Source organism: Hermetia illucens, chromosome 6 (genome assembly GCF_905115235.1).
Source record: "Hermetia illucens chromosome 6, iHerIll2.2.curated.20191125, whole genome shotgun sequence".
Lineage (NCBI taxonomy): Eukaryota > Metazoa > Arthropoda > Insecta > Diptera > Stratiomyidae > Hermetia > Hermetia illucens.
Window position 1 is genome coordinate 56509783 of NC_051854.1, and position 15957 is coordinate 56525739.

A 15957-nucleotide genomic window follows, 5' to 3' on the forward strand; every position below is an offset into this window, starting at 1 on the left:
GCCGAGATTTCGCACGGTATCGGAGTTCGAGGGTGTCACGCCCGCCATCACTCGCAGCAGTTAATAGAGCCTTCAACTCCTTTCGTTCATTGATCAGCCAGATCTTATGACACCCCTTCGACACGTGGCCGACCACCTGCATAGCCCCGAGATATTCGATATTCTCAGGCTGGTTACTCAGCAAGATACCTTTTCCATTGTCGCGTGACAGCCGATTCATACAAGTGTTCGTTGTTGAACTTGGGAGGTCGTAGCTTCCGTAGTGGTTGAAACCCAACTGACCTTATGGCAATCATATATGGCTCGAACAATGTGCCACCAATGACAAGGCGCTGAGAGTTGCAGAAACCCCATCACCATTATCGATACAGCTAGCAAGACCGGGTTTCACTATCACATGTCCAAGCACGGTGTTTTTAGAGCTCACCTTGGTATTCAGACCACCCATGAAGATCGTAATCTCACTTCCAAGAAGCCTCCCTTGAACTGCGTGTAATTTCTTGTCGAAAGCCTCGTCCTTCACCATATCAGAAGTCTCCATTGGTGCATAGTACTGAATCCTTGAGTGTTTTACGTGGGTACCAGTCGTGGAGACTTAATTCCACGGTCTTCTTAAGACACGGATTGATTTTGTGACCACAATTAGAGCCCTGTGACAAGCAACAACGGTACCAGTCTATACCAAGTGCATGGCTTACTGGTGGATGCAAGACCTACCTAAATCTCTAACAAACTAAGGAGTACGGCAGCTGTGTTGAAACGCAACACCACGCCGAAGCCCGAAGGTCTCTTCTCGCTTGAGCATAACCAACAACCCCCATGAAACTCCCACCAGGGGGCCAACCGCAAACAACCGAGCTGTATTCACAAACAACGGGAGTTCACCCGAAGTATGAGAGTGCAGGGGCTATCCCGGTTCCCATGGTACCCCGCTGAGGTTTCGTGACCAAATTGTCACTTCAGATGAGTCCCTGTACAGACTCGGGTCTGATCGCCCTGATTAGGCCTTTGGAGCATTCGCCTACTGCATCACGGCCGGCAAGCCAAAGTGATACAGCGTCTCCCGATGCCACCACTATGGAGGTTCTCCTCGGCCACTTGGTTTTGGTTCAGCCGGCAGGGGTGCCGCCCGTCTTCCTTACCGTCACCTCTGAGCACCTGATGCATAGTACTGTAAAATTATGATGCTCCTTAACTTGTACCGGAATCTTGCAGTCAGAAGCCTGTCAGAAATCGGCCCCCAGCTCGAAAGAGCGCGCCTTGCGGTAGCCATCAGAAACAACTCGACACCAGATTCGTGTCTGCTACCACTTGACTTCCAAGAGTACAAAAGCACATTGCCACAAGAAAGAGAGTGTTTCTCCCCCGAGCCCCACCATCTTACCAAAGAAATTACCAGCAGTTTGTTTTCATTTGCCAAAAGGATGACTTCATTTGGCTATTTTATTTAGTAAAGCTTTCCGGGAAGGTTTTTCATCCCTTTGATCGTTTCGTGGTTCTTTGGTATCAACAAATCCGTTCCAGAGCCTTTCTCATTGAGATGTACAACATTGTCCTGGTAGTTAATAAGATCTCGGTGGTCCTGCTGACGTCCATTTGTTATCAACTGTCTCAAGTGGTAAACACAATTTTAAATTTTTATTTATTTTTTTTTTGTATTATATTCTTTTCTATTAAATATTTTCGTTTACATTTTACATTTTTTTTCCCATTTTTTCTTTTCTTCTTGAATGTGTGATTGAAGGCACTGTTTGCACCTGGTAAAATACATTTCTTATTTTCCAGTTTCCTATTCATTTATATATAAATATAACCATTGTTGTAATAATGACTTGTATCGTAATCTAATATTAATTTGTGAAAATCTTAAATCAGAGCAATTCATTGTTTCTTTCTTGTTTTATTGATGTATGTTGTCGTTTTTTGTTTCACTGTCGTTATGTACATATTATGTGTTGTGTATGGATGTCTATGTCGTTTGAATATTTACAAATGCTGGTCTGTTGATGTTTTTTGGGATTATTATAAATAAGTTGAAAAATCGATTGACAATAGAAAAAATAAACCGATGAAAATAAGATTTTCCACTAATTTCGACTAAAAGTGTTATTAATTAAATTAAATCGTTTCGGCAAGTATTTTGTCGTTTAGTGCTTTCTCTAGATGCGCTTTAGTTCAAATTGTTTGTTATTCGTGATCGTATGCAATGCAAACCGGATGAAAACTAGACCGGGGACGAAAACGTTTCGTTATTTCTTTCAGATTTAGCTTAATTTCAGCTGCCGGGATGATGATGGTTAGGCCAGAGTTTGGGTAAAAATGGAAATTAGGCAAAAATGTGAGTTGTAAGTTCCCTATTGAGCTGGAAACGATGCAAACGGAGACATCCATTCAATTTGAGTCTGTATTATTGATTTTTAAACCAACTAAGAGAGTAAGCTGCCTTTTTTGAAGACTATTGACGGCTAGTGATTGTACTCGGAAAATTTCAAATCGTCAAACTGGTAACGCGAAAAGAATGGCACGCATACGTGGTTACCGGCTTGCAACCACTCCTGAAGCTAATCAAATGCTTTAGCAACTAGAAGCTCTAATGGCTTTCTGTATTCTAAACATCGTCTACGAGCGAACAACTATTGGAATGCAAAACTGAGTACACTCTCTCACAATTCACATCATTTCCGGTCTCATTAGTTGTTATCGCTTCACCTTCAACTAAAACTATACGTTTGCCCTATACTTTAGCAAATTCGAAAAATAAGATTCTATTGTTTACACCTACTGCCAAATTCTTTTCATTTGAACTCAAGCTTACAATAAATACTAAAACTTATCTCTCAATTGCTATACATTTACATTAAGTCCATCAATTTTCTTTGTTTTATTGTGTGTTTTATACTTTCTTTTGACTTAAACTTTTTATTGCAGGCAGTCCTTTTTTGTATGTTTTATTCTACATTATTTCTGTGTTTAAATTCTTAAATTGAATCAATTTAAAACAGTACCGATGAAAACCGAAACTTTATTTCGTCGCCAACATACACTGCCGGCTTCGTTGAAGCGTGATTGGCGTCATGTGCATTAAAATAGACTTTTATCTTTAAATTTTCTTTAAATAAAAAAGAAAATAAAAACAAAAAAACTAACTACAAAATAAAAAAGTTAACTTATTTTATAATCGAACGGAGGTTTTGTTTTTTCTTTTATTCACCTATTCCTACTTGATTTACATTAAGAGCTAATCGGATGGCTTCACAGTACCGCTAACTTTGCCTTCGAATAAAGGCAAAACGTCAGAGTCATTAACTATCTCCTCTTGGATCACTGGATTATCGGGATCTTCACAGTACGTTTTGAAGAAATACCTATGAGCCAAAAATTACTTATAGTCGTCGCGGTCTTTTAGGGGCTTTTTCAACAAATCTTACCTAAATTTACCCTTTTTGGGTAAGAAATCCTTGAATTGTTTGAGAGTTGGTTGATTGTTTGGTATCCGAATTCGATAGGGCACCTGTTCGTCGCAAAAGGTGAAAACGACGGTTGTCGCTTCAGTGGGGCCAGCTGGAAGCGATGGGGGTGGCGGAAGTGATGTGCTTATTGAACATTCAGCACTACTACTGCTGCTTATTGACTGAGTTGGCAATTGCGTTGCTTGTTGATGTTGGGTGTAGCGCCTTGAACGGCGCACCTCATCCTCCGGTTTCCGCTTAATCTCTTCGAATTGAGTTGCTGATCCAGACCTATAACTGATGAGTTCATTTTAAATGAAGAGATCTTTAACAAGAGCAAATCAATATTTTACCTAGAATCTTTGTACTTTACTAGATCGGATGAAACTAAACTAATTCCACTGTCGGTGTTCATGGAAGGCCATTTGTTCGTAAGCTTCCTTGATGAGGAACTATGCTCCGGCATTGATTTTGAATGCCTTATTGGTTGAGTACCTGTTATAAAACCATTTAGTTCATGTTACATTCACCTTCCTGTAAACTCTTGCTTACCTAAATAACTTGCACCATCTGCACCGAACATAACGCCTGGATCGTGGGCGGTCGTTCGCCGTCTAGAAGGAAGTGGAGGACATGGTGATTTCGTTCCCGGCGATCGATGGGGTGTTAAATCATTCCATACTCGCGACACATGCTGATCTAGGATATCTTGATCGTTATCATCGTCAAGGGGAAATCGTTTTCGTATCGCGTCAGCTAGGGCACGTTCGTTGCTCTGGTTGGAGAAAGGATCAGTCTAGAAATGTTTGAAACGAAACCAAATGTTAAAAATAATTCTTGGGTTTAGGAATGTATTGAAAGATGGAAAGTGCACATTGCCCCTAGTAAAATGTAATTTTTGCAGTGGAAGTGTGTTATGGAGCTTCATTTGAGATCGTAACGGTACGCTACAGCATTGCACTAGTCAGCTAATAAACTCTTTTAAAAACACTTCTTTCTTTTTTTTGTATCGTTAATAATAGAATAGTTAACAGGCGAAGTCGGTACTCTTCCAGCTCTTTCGTTTCAAGAAAAATTGACGATAATCATCCGCGGACTTGAAGTGTCATTGTGAAATCGAAATCGACATTTTTAAGTGACTTTAGAGACAAAGAAAGTGTAAAAATATATGGGTGATGATGATGATATAGTTAGATCTGAAATTTTACCACTGCGCCTCTGAAATTTTACTTCAGCGAAAGAATACCTGTGCGAACTTAATTTCAGTGTCCGCGGAAGTGATCGGAAGACCGAAGAGAAACGAACATAATATGAGAAACGTAATCCTGACGTTAGCAACATACTTTACTCCTTTCTTTCCCCACCCTTCCATGAAATATTAACGAATTTACTTGCACAAGTAAATTTAATCTAAACAAATAATTTCAAGAATAAGGAACCAATACTTATCTCATTGAATAAAAAGTTAATTTGGTTCAAAAAGTTTATTTGGTGCGAATTATTACGCTTTATTAAAATGACAAGTTATAAAGCAGCGGAGGAGACCAGGGACATTAACAACGCATTTGAAGCTGATACGGCAAGCAAACGAACCACATGGCGGTGATTCGAAAAATTCCGGTCAGGTGACGTAAACCATCAAAGTGAGTGGACATCGGGGACCATCGATTGATAACGACGAGCTGCGTTTGCTAGTCGAATCCGATACACGTCAGTCTGTGAGAGATATTGCAGAGAAACTGGGCGAACACTATTCGACAGTTTCCCGGCACTTGCAACAACTAAAGGTGAAAAAGCTCGACAAATGGGTTCTGCATGCCCTTAAGGAGCCAAACATGGCCCTTCGAAAGGAAATTTGTAGTTCTTTACTCTCCTGCAACAGAAGCGATCCCTTTTTGCACAGAATAGTGACATGTGATGAAAAGTGCATATTATACAACAATCGTCGCCGATCTGCACAATGGCCAGATGCTGAGGTGCCACCGAAGCATATGCCAAAACCGAGCCTCATCCGAAGAAGGTAATGGTGACTGTTTGATGGTCTACAGCTGGAGTTATCCACTATTATTTTTTGGCACTTGGAGAAACGATAAATGCACAGAAATGCTGTGCCCAACTCGACGAAATGCACCAAAAATTGAGTATTCAACGGCCGGGATTAGTCAACAGAGATGGTGTGATACTCCTTCACGACAATGCACGACCTCATGTTTCCAGAACAACGGTTCAAAAGTTCAACGAATTTCACCAACCGACTACCACTTTTTTGAGCATTTGGATAATTTTTTGGCGGAAAAACAATTTGGGAACAAAGAGGCTGTCAAAATTGCCTTCGACGAATATATCAACACCCGACAGTTGGACTTCTACGAAACTGGCATACATGCTCTTGAATCTCACTGGGAGAAGTGCTTTGAATCGACTGGCACCTATATTCATTAAATAAATAAATTTTTGTAAGTTTACAGTCGTTTCAAATTTTAGTACCAAAACGGCCATTTCATTTGCAACAACCTAATAAAATCATTGACCGGTCAATGAGGTACATATAAAATATGTAAATATGTACGGAACTCCGTTGGAGTGGTCCGACATAAAACAACACATAACCCTTCACTACTCAGAAAAGAGGAATGAAACATCCCATATTCATGATCTCCACGAATTAAAACAAAAAAGTAAAATCATCGAAAAATTTTATAGTGAAATCGTAGCGATATTGGCCACAATGACCAATCATATCCAAATTCACGAAGTTGTTCAGAATGTCATTAAAGCAAAACGTGAACTTTATACAGAAATGTGTCTGAACACATTTTTATTAGGGCTCAAAGAACCGCTTGGTGCCACCATCAGAGCAACGAAACCAAGCTCTCTTTCAGCTGCGTACTCATTTTGCATCAAAGAACAAAATATTGCGTACATAAAAACGGAGCTCCATTCCTTTAAAACACAATCAACTCCAATATTAAACGAACGCAGAGTTGCGCATAATTTTCGACCTTACCCACAAAACCCTATACCCTTTTAGAGTAAAACTTTCACTGGCACTAGAGAGGGGTATCGTTATCATCAGGCTCCCATCAACCACAATCAAACAAATTCACCCGGAGAATTTCCCTTTCGTAACTCCTTTTATGAAACTGTAGCAACAGACAATAATGCAACACACTCTGCCCGAAACATTGGTCCATACCAAACAGGCTTCACTCCATGCAAATGAGCAACAAATCAGATTTTCTCTCTGCAGCCTCTGCGCCAAACGATAGAAAAACTGTTGGAATATGGACATCAGTTGTACCATCTTTTCATCGACTTTAAAGCCGCCTATGATATCATAGCCAGAGTAAAACTGTACACGGCCATAAGAGAATTCGGTATCCCAACGAAATTGATAAGACTGACTAGGCTGACCCTGACTAATGTGCGAGGCCAGATAAAAGCAGCAAGAACATTCTCGAGACCATTCAACATCAACAACAGTCTATGACAGTCTAGTATGCCCAGAACATCGTCAGCCCATACAAGAGTCTTCACTCCAGGCCAATCAGCAACGAAGTGTCCGAGAGCTATTTATTCTACAACTGTCAAAGAAGTCAGAGCTGAAAAGCAACAACCACGTCGTTTATGCAAAAAAATACGTGAAAGCTGGAAAATACATTAACGATGATAAAAAGCTTCATAAGGTCTAAGCGAATTAAGAAATCTGGACGGTTCATCGATTTGTCACTGGACGAAAGTACTTATGATTGAAAATACGTTCACTCAACTAAAGCAGTCTAAATTATCAGAGAAGTGCAATGGACTTATTTATGATAGTTTAACTGTTTGGATATCATTGGATACTCTTCGGTATGTGGCTTAATGTCGTTGAAGACAAACTCTATTAGACGATGCAATGCAACAAAGTGTCATTTACTGACTAAATAGAAGTTGATTTTGAACTTTTTGAGCCTGCGATTGTGTCCAAGCAGACATTGGGTGTTATTACGGAGTACAATATACTATGCGACAGAAGCTTAGGTAAGCTTCGACCCGAACAATATTTCATTTTTTTCTTTATTTATTTATTCTACAATAAATGAATTATACTCCCATTGTTTACTGTAGGTATAAAGATACATATAATAAGAAAATGACAGCGCGCCAACCTGTTCTTGGCTAGAGGTCAAGTCAGAGGATCAGCTACAAGTTATAATATTCGCGTAGTTTTCTGGGCAAGGAGGAATTTGAAGTGGCATAAGAGCTCCGGCGAAGGGAACCCCAAAAAAATTAAGGATGCTGCAGAGCTGTTCGCCAAGCTTTTATAAAGCTTAATCTTCAATGATGTGGTGATAGTAAATTAAGGAAAACCAGAGGTTCAGGATGACTAGAGTAGGGAAGGTTCCCTTTAAACTTAGGAATCGAGTAAACCTCATTGCAATTACTGTAAGGATTATCGAAAAGTCGATATCCGTCAATTGATAGAATGATCGAGAGATAAAACCCGACATTCTAGAAGTTCATCGGTAATGAAAGGCTGGCCATTGAAATAATGAACAGGCATCGGGGAGAGGTTTTCAGTTGATAACATAATGAGCAACATTCCTTACATTAAATGGCAGATTGCTCCGAATGCAGAACCGAGATAAGGTGGTAAGGTTTGGTTGAAGGCTGTTCTGATCAGTAGGCGTCTGCATATAAAAAATAAAGACAGGTAAATAAGAAAGGTCACACATGAAAACAAAAATGAACCGGGGATGGAGGCCTGAAGCTTTCAAATGGTATATAAGGAGGGAGGAGGAGGGTCTAGTAACCGGGAAAATGACGGAATCTTTTGAAAAACTTTAACCGCTCGTATCTCTGTTAATATTGAGAATTTCGAGAAAAGCAGCTTAATTCGTAATCACTTGTATAGAGAAAAGTTAGAGCTTTCAAATGGTATATGGAGGGATATACGACAGTCATTTTTGGCCTGTGTAACGTCACATTTATTATGTAATGGGTTAATTCTGCCTTCCCTCTACATATCCGTTAAGTTACCTTTAGTTATAAATGATAGCAAGGAGAAGGAGGATGTTCTACTTACATTTTTTTTAGAAAAGGTTTGGAATATCATCGGTAGTGCAACCGCCATTAACATCAACATTGATTATTGAGAAGGATTTTGACCATGGGCAGGTTCAAGAGAGATATATAAGCGAAAGAGGAATAAAGTTTGTCGGGATAGTAGTGAGATGAATGGATTAAAGTAAAAAATGGGGAAGACGATCCGGAAGAAGCTCACAGACTGAAATATGAGAATAAGAGTTACGATCAACGAATTTTATATCAGCAGCCTTCTGCAGTCAACTAGACAAAGTATTTACACAGGCTTCGTCTATCCATATGATGAATGTACTTCCCTTTGTTGCTTATGTCTATGTTCATTTTCCAGTTTTTCAAAATGAGTTGGGCAAATTCAGGAAGATGAATAGGAGAAAGAGCCTTTAAACATTTTTCATTGAATCCAGTTTTATTGCCCATCGTGATCGATAACATGCCATCCAGTCACAATTCCATCAACCTAACTTCGTTAGTTCTGACCAGTCTTCTCTTTTTAGTACCGAAGGTACTAGATTTAGTACCTTTTCAAGTTCATTAGTGTCTTAACACTTTTACCCATTTTGCAGTACTTTTTTACTTAAATAGGTATTTGTTAGTACATTTCAAAAGAAATCGAAACGAAGTTGATATTTGGGAATATCACGCTTTGTTGAATGACAAAATGACCAAAAAGTTGAACTGGTAAAAATACTTTGTCGTCACTTCGTGAAATAGTTCAACATTTCCGCCAAATCGCAAGAAGGAAGGAAGAGCTTTCGGTGAGTGCGGATAGGGTGGACGGTACTCATCGAAACCATACAAGGTATAAAATAACACACTAAATTGAACATAAAGTGGGACGACCCACTACGAAACAATACGGTATCATCCACAATTCACATAAAAGTTTGTTCAAAAACACCATGACATTGGAAGAAGAGCATACGCAGAGTATTATGGGTAGTGAAGATTCATAATCGCCCGACCAGAAGAAAAATATGCATCTCCGAAAATTTAACGACAAATGAGCCTGCCTTTGTGAAACAGCGTGGGAATTAGTTGATTTAGGCTCCAAAATATTGCTATTTATTGATATAGAACATGAAAAAGAAGTATACCCTAATGTCCTGTGTTTAGTGTCCCACCTTAGTCATAGAGCAACCCCTTGTTTTCCAGCAGGACAACAAACCCAAGTTTACTTCCCACGCCGACTCTATATGCTTCCCCAATCGGAAAACCATAACCTGGTTGAACACCTGGAGCATTTACTTGAACTCTAGGTTATGATTTTCCGAAGGCTTTGTAGGAAATTAGGATGGAAATTTCCCTAGGTATGATGCAGTGTCTCTCCAATTCGATGCATTGTTGTCTTACAGTGGTAATTGCGTACATAACATTCAAATTGACTTCCGAATTTGTATGACATACAATACAAAAACAGCAGAGGTGAGAATGTGAACCTAAGTGCATTCATATAAAAGAATTATTTAGTACTTTTTTGTCACATTTTTTGACACCATAATTGTTCTGCTTTCGACAACACTGATTCCGACCACTTTGAGTTTTGAGGAAACATGCAAAAGTTGTAGTCCAACTGCGGAAGGTCAGAGGGATACCGCTCCATCAATTTTTCTTAATTTTCTAAATGCGTGGATGGTTTCATATTGCCTTGCTGAATTGTATTAGTGACTGGCAGAAGAGACCAGAATTTACCGTTTCATCAAATTGGAGCAGCTCATAGCGAATGATTGCCTTAAAATCCCAATAGCAACTCCCCTTCTTGCTTGTCAATTTCTACTTTACGATCGTTTGCTTTCCAATAATGTGGTACCTACTTGTCGAACTTCTTGAATCCATCCACAAAATTGTCAACATTGGCAGCAAGCAATCCGAGGTGTTTATTTTACATTAAAATTCCAAGAAAGAAATCACTCCTGTACTAATCCCACAATTGTGGTTGCATGATTTTGTTAAGCATTAGGTCTAGTTTCGCCATTACTGCGTAAATTATTTTATTTTTTGGTATTTTGGTTCTCATAGTTTTCATCAATGCTAAACAAATAATAATTAATGTTTTAGCTTTTGATATTGAAGTGAAGTCATTAGAAAAAGAAACTTGGAAGGGGAGTCGATGTTAGCGACTTTAATAAAGTGAGCTAAATCCACTCATTGAATTAGGAAGCATGTTTTTTTACTTCTCACCCCCTTTTTCACGTATTTTAAAGTTGTTTTTGAATTTAGGCCAAATGAAATATTAAATTGAAAGTTAGAAAATGAGATAGAAATATTGATATTTAAAATACCTGAAATTTTGTTTCCAATTCTTGCATTCGGCGGAGTTCTTCTAGTTTCGGAATTAATACTTTCATTAAATCTTCACCAGTTAGAGGACGGTGTTCACTGGAAAACCGTTCCGTTCGGGGTATATGCTGAAAATCGTTGATTAAGTAAAGAGATTTTAGGAGTATTTTTGATCGTAAGGTACCTGTGCGGTATTCATTTCCTTATTTGCGAGGGCATTCTGCTTCATAGCTCTGCATTCACTGGCACTATGTCTTTTGTCCACGTAGGGGCGGCCATCTCTATCGAAGTAATACTCATTAGTATTTCAATTACCTTTAGAACATGACTTCAATACACTTTCTAAACTAGTAAACTACCACATATCGAGAATGAAAACAAAAAATCATCAGCGTCTACTTACATTGATGAACCGGGACCTATCGATTCAGTGTCAGTTCGTCCTCCCGAACTACAACTCTGTCGTTCCGAATCAACACGTGAATTTGGATTGTATGAGGTGGTAGCTGTGTACACATAACCGTGGGCACTACATGCATTACGTTCAATATGCATATGGGGATTATATAGCGTCGGATTGTAGGTGCATTGATTTTTGTTTTTGTATTTTTTTCGCAAACGGAAGGAGGAAGAACAGCCATTTCCATGCATTCATATATATATGTTTGTATAAATATAACGAGTATATTTTAGGGGAAGCAAATCATTGAAAATCGTTAGCACACAAAACGCATTGCATTGTAAAAGTGCGTAGAATCATGATGATAAATGCCATGTGCAAGGATCACAATTTTTTAATAATAAAAAAGAACAAAAGAAGGAAAAATCAATTAAATTTCAGGTTCAAGTTAAGTCTGAGCAAATAAAAATATTAAAAAAAAACAGTAAACCATATATGGATGACAAGCTCTAAACATTTTATGCTAAAACTAATTTTAGGAAAAAATCGACAAATTTTAAAACTTTTCAACTGATTCTTACCCAGCTGGCCGAACGTCCAGACGACGGGCTTGTGTTCTCAAAAGTAAATCGCGCGTTAATCGCATAGGCATTCCACCGGATAGCTGCAGATTATCGAACTCATTACAGGTGGCTAGTTCTGTGTCCTCGTGTAAAGTTGGAAGCGTTGAACTTTTCGGTAGTGTATCGGTCGCGCTTCCAGACCCACTTGAACTTGCTGAAACTGATGGTCCGTACAGTGCCCCAGCGCTTCGAGTACCATATGGCTGTCCGACATCCCCGACTTGCATCGAATCCGCTGACCCACAGGGTTCGAGACGATCGTGCAAAGCCGACATCTGCTGAATATATTGTATGTACATGTCGGATCGTAGGAAATTCGGGTAGATTTTTTCACGTATTGTATGCTCAGCACACTTTTGTAGTGGATCGTAAATATTTTGACTAAGTGTGATACCATTTTGTTTTGCATTCTTTATTGTGGTTTTCAGTTCCACTGACATTGATATCGATGACTTTCGAAGCATTCTAAATAGAACAGAAGATGATGAGAGCGTTATTTGAATTTTTTTTTTAGCCAATGATACATACCGATATATTGCATGTATGATATCTTGAATTTCTTTCGGATCTGTACGAATTTTAAGGCCTTCGCATGCGAAGTAGAATTTCAAGTAATCGTTGTATTGTGGCGCTTCTTCTTCGACGTACTTCTCGAATAGTTCCACGCCATCTTGATCTTCCAGGAGGTTGCTTAATGTAATAGCCCAATTCAAATATGATCGTTTCGAGCCTTTTGAACATTCTGGCGCTCCTTCAGTCATCTGTAATAGAAACGATTGATAAATTTCACTCCTTTTGATAAGGAAATATTCTGAAGCCGGCGCTACACGATTTCTCATTGGTAGCTAACTAGATAAAGATAGATAAAACGACTGTAGCAACAAGAGATACCCGAAGTAGACGCCTACCATAAGTACAATTCTGGAAATATGGTCATTGAATCGGTTGATGCCTTTGCGGCGTACGATTTAGGAATTAATTTCGGGGCACAAATAAGAAAATCTGAAGTTTGCAGGAAATTCGCGTGAAGTCTTTGCCATGTAGACATAAAATAATATTTATGAACAGACAGGAGGTTTTTCACAACCATTCCATCCAAAACTGAATACCCAAACATTTCGAAGGACGGCAAAATCAAAGTAAAGTGAAAAAGTACTTAAACAAGAAGAAGGGAAAGCTTATTTTTTGCACTTATTTTGGGTCTGTATTCCAGATAATCGATTTCGAGAAAGTTTTCAACAGCGTTAGCGAGGAAGGTATCTGAAATATTCTATGTAGGAGGGGCATTCCGAAAAAACTAATAACGCTCTGTTATATGACGATCACTGGCTGCATCCAGGTAACCGGGTTCAATGGACGATATCTGATTATTCTTTCACTAATTCATGGACTGTTCGCAAATCGCTTTGGATTTGGAAAAGGAGGCAAGTACAATCGGAATAAAGATAAACACTAACCAAGGCTATCAGTTTGACGAGTCAGACAATTTGATGTTGCTCGACGTATCTGAATATGCCAGCTACCTAAATACCAACATCAAGTTGAGGCTGTCCCGGGTCAATTTGTTTCTCTATATTATTATATAGAAGCAGTACATGGAATGTTTTACTCAGCTGCAAGCTTTCATTGATTCATCAGATTGCTAAGTTCCGAGAAAATTTCCGGCCCACCCACCTGCCTCGCCGAACTTACACTGTTTTATCAAAATGTAAGGTGTCTAAGGACCAAGCTGTCGGGTTTCAAATTGTCTATCTGGTTGGGTGACAGGATTTTAGATTCCTTCTCTGCCTTTCGTTGCGACAGAGACTGCGTTTGGCAAGACAACCAAAGGAGGTATCCTAATAGCTGTTAAGTCCCCTTTCCGTGCCGGAATCATCTTTTCCTCCTTCTCCTCGTGCGTTTCTGTCACCATAGGAGTCTTTCCGCCAAACGTATGCTCCTTCACCATATCCTGTGTATATTTTCCCCGTTTCAGTCCCCCTTTTCTGTACGAGAATTTCTTTAACAGATTATCAGAAGTCCTAATCGTTTTTCTCCCCTCATATCCTTTTATTCTCTGGCTTTAATCTTCCTATGCTTTACTGGCCTACTGCTCCCAGCCTTCCCTCCGTTTCTAATAACTCCACCCACACTTCCATTCCTTTATCCACTTTCAAGTACACCTGTGCCACCCTCCAATTTAACCTTTCTAGAAACCACTCAGTTTGGACTTTGATTTTGTTCTAATTTTCCAGTGTGTTGCCTTTCTCAATTCCCTCATGCCCCCTCTTACGTTGCCCCTGACGCCCATCATCCTGATCTCGAGCTCAATGCTCAGATATCTCGACTCCGCTCCCCTGTCGCGCGCCAGCCTACCAAGTTCAACTTTCGTAAGGCGAACTTCGAAGGCCTGAACTCAGCCATGGTGGCAATCAACTGGATTCCCCCCCTCTCTCTATTAACGTGTGACCAAGCATTCAACATCTTCTATACCACTTTATCTGATCTTCTTCACTGTTACATCCTCTCCTCTCCTAAGACCTTAAGCTCTTACCCTTTAAACTTTTCTGGTCACACATGCGCAACTACCGTTGCCCTGCCCAGCTATCCCCTTCGTCCATTAAATTCTCTGGCTCTTCAGCAAACTCTGCTCAACTCCTTGTGATTCACTCTGCCGTCACTTTTCCTCAGCCTGTATTCCTGTCCCATTTCCCTCCTCTCCTCCTGTTCGAAAATCTTGGAAAGATATGTCAGCGATTGGTTGCCCGCCCACTTTGACCACTACATGGTGAAAGAGCAACACGGCTTTGTTAAGCGTATTTCCACTGCCTCCAACTTGCTTGACTTTATCAACTTGGTTGCTAAATGTCTAAATAATTTTTATTTTTTATCAACGACCATCCCCCCTCCTTACTTATCTCTGTTTGCTCTACGCCGACGACCTTAAGCTGTTTTCCGCTATATCGTCGCCTATGGACTTTGTTTCCCTTCAATGTAGTCTAAACACTCTGATGCTCTGTAAACGGATTAGTGCTAAACGTCAGAAGGTGTCACTCTACGTGCTACTCGCTTAAATCGTCACCCTCTTCCTTCTCCTACTTTCTTAGCGGACATTGCTTATTATACCTAAACCCAAAACCCCGGAAACAATTTCGACACCTATTGTCTCGAAATCACCAATCGAGCAGAAAAATTATCAGGCTTTATACTTCGCTCCTCCTCTGATTTTGAATCCATTAAACCCTACTTAGCTTTCTTCAATTCCCTCGTGAGGAATACCCTCGAGAACTGCTCCGTGATCTGGTCATCTTTCCGTAACTGTGATTGCCTTGCCCTTGAAAAATTCGCCCGTTCTCTCTTCTTCTTCGTGTGGACTACCTTTCCTGCCTCTGTTTTCTGAAGGTTCCTTACCTACAACAGCGTAGATCCTATTTGGATTTATGCACATTTTTTAAACTTTCTTCGGGTCTGATGGACTGCACCGCCTCTAACGACATCACCTGTCGTCCTGCGCCTTATAGTCCACATAACGCAGACACTTTCAACGTGCCCTTCGCAGAGCTTGAAGTCCACTTCCATTTCCCGATTTCTAGACTTTGCCGAAGTTACTTCTCACAAAAGCTTGGTCATTTAAATTTTTCTTCATTAAGTAGCTTTCTCCTCCTCCTGAGGACAATAAGTAATTGGAGTTTTCTCTGTTTATTGTCCGTTAAAAAAATAAATAAATATTCTAGCGTCAAACAGTAATACATGAACAACTTCGCCGATCTTCTGTACTGAAAGTGAGTGATTTTTTCCAGATTCTCCGAGTGGATAGGCTCTGAGAATGGATCCGTGAAAGAAATGGCCAATTTCTCGAATTAGATTTTAATAAAGTTTTGTTTCACACAAAACCTTAAAAAAACTCCATCTCTTGTCTCTCTTCTGCCGTCAATACGAAGCTGCCACTAGCTAAGAGAAGGGAATTTCGGAAAAGGTCGATCCACAAGGACAATGATGGATGCAGGAAGCAGAAGCTCGAAAGTATAAATAACAAATTGAACAGTATAATCTACAATTTCAAAACACAAAGCAACTTTATGAGATTGATGAAATTAGGCTTTCAGTGTTTCACGCGAGTCCTTGTGTGAACCCTTTCGAC

At 39.7% G+C, this 15957-nt stretch overlaps 1 protein-coding gene across 2 annotated transcripts in view; it reads right to left on the reverse strand.

Annotated features, from left to right (window-relative positions):
* Window positions 1-1624: 1624 nt before the first annotated feature.
* Window positions 1625-15957, reverse strand: part of LOC119658949 (axin) — a 65780-nt gene continuing 51447 nt past the window's right edge. The window contains exons 4-12 of one of the 2 annotated variants that reach the window (XM_038066821.1): window positions 12366-12598; window positions 11796-12302; window positions 11218-11343; window positions 10999-11095; window positions 10817-10942; window positions 4002-4245; window positions 3803-3944; window positions 3429-3746; window positions 1625-3365 (exon numbers count right to left, since the gene is read on the reverse strand). In XM_038066821.1, the coding sequence (XP_037922749.1) occupies window positions 3239-3365; window positions 3429-3746; window positions 3803-3944; window positions 4002-4245; window positions 10817-10942; window positions 10999-11095; window positions 11218-11343; window positions 11796-12302; window positions 12366-12598 (1920 nt within the window). In that variant the 3' untranslated portion in view covers window positions 1625-3238. The remainder of the gene's footprint in view (window positions 3366-3428; window positions 3747-3802; window positions 3945-4001; window positions 4246-10816; window positions 10943-10998; window positions 11096-11217; window positions 11344-11795; window positions 12303-12365; window positions 12599-15957) is intronic. The other variant, XM_038066822.1, reaches the window with a different exon arrangement.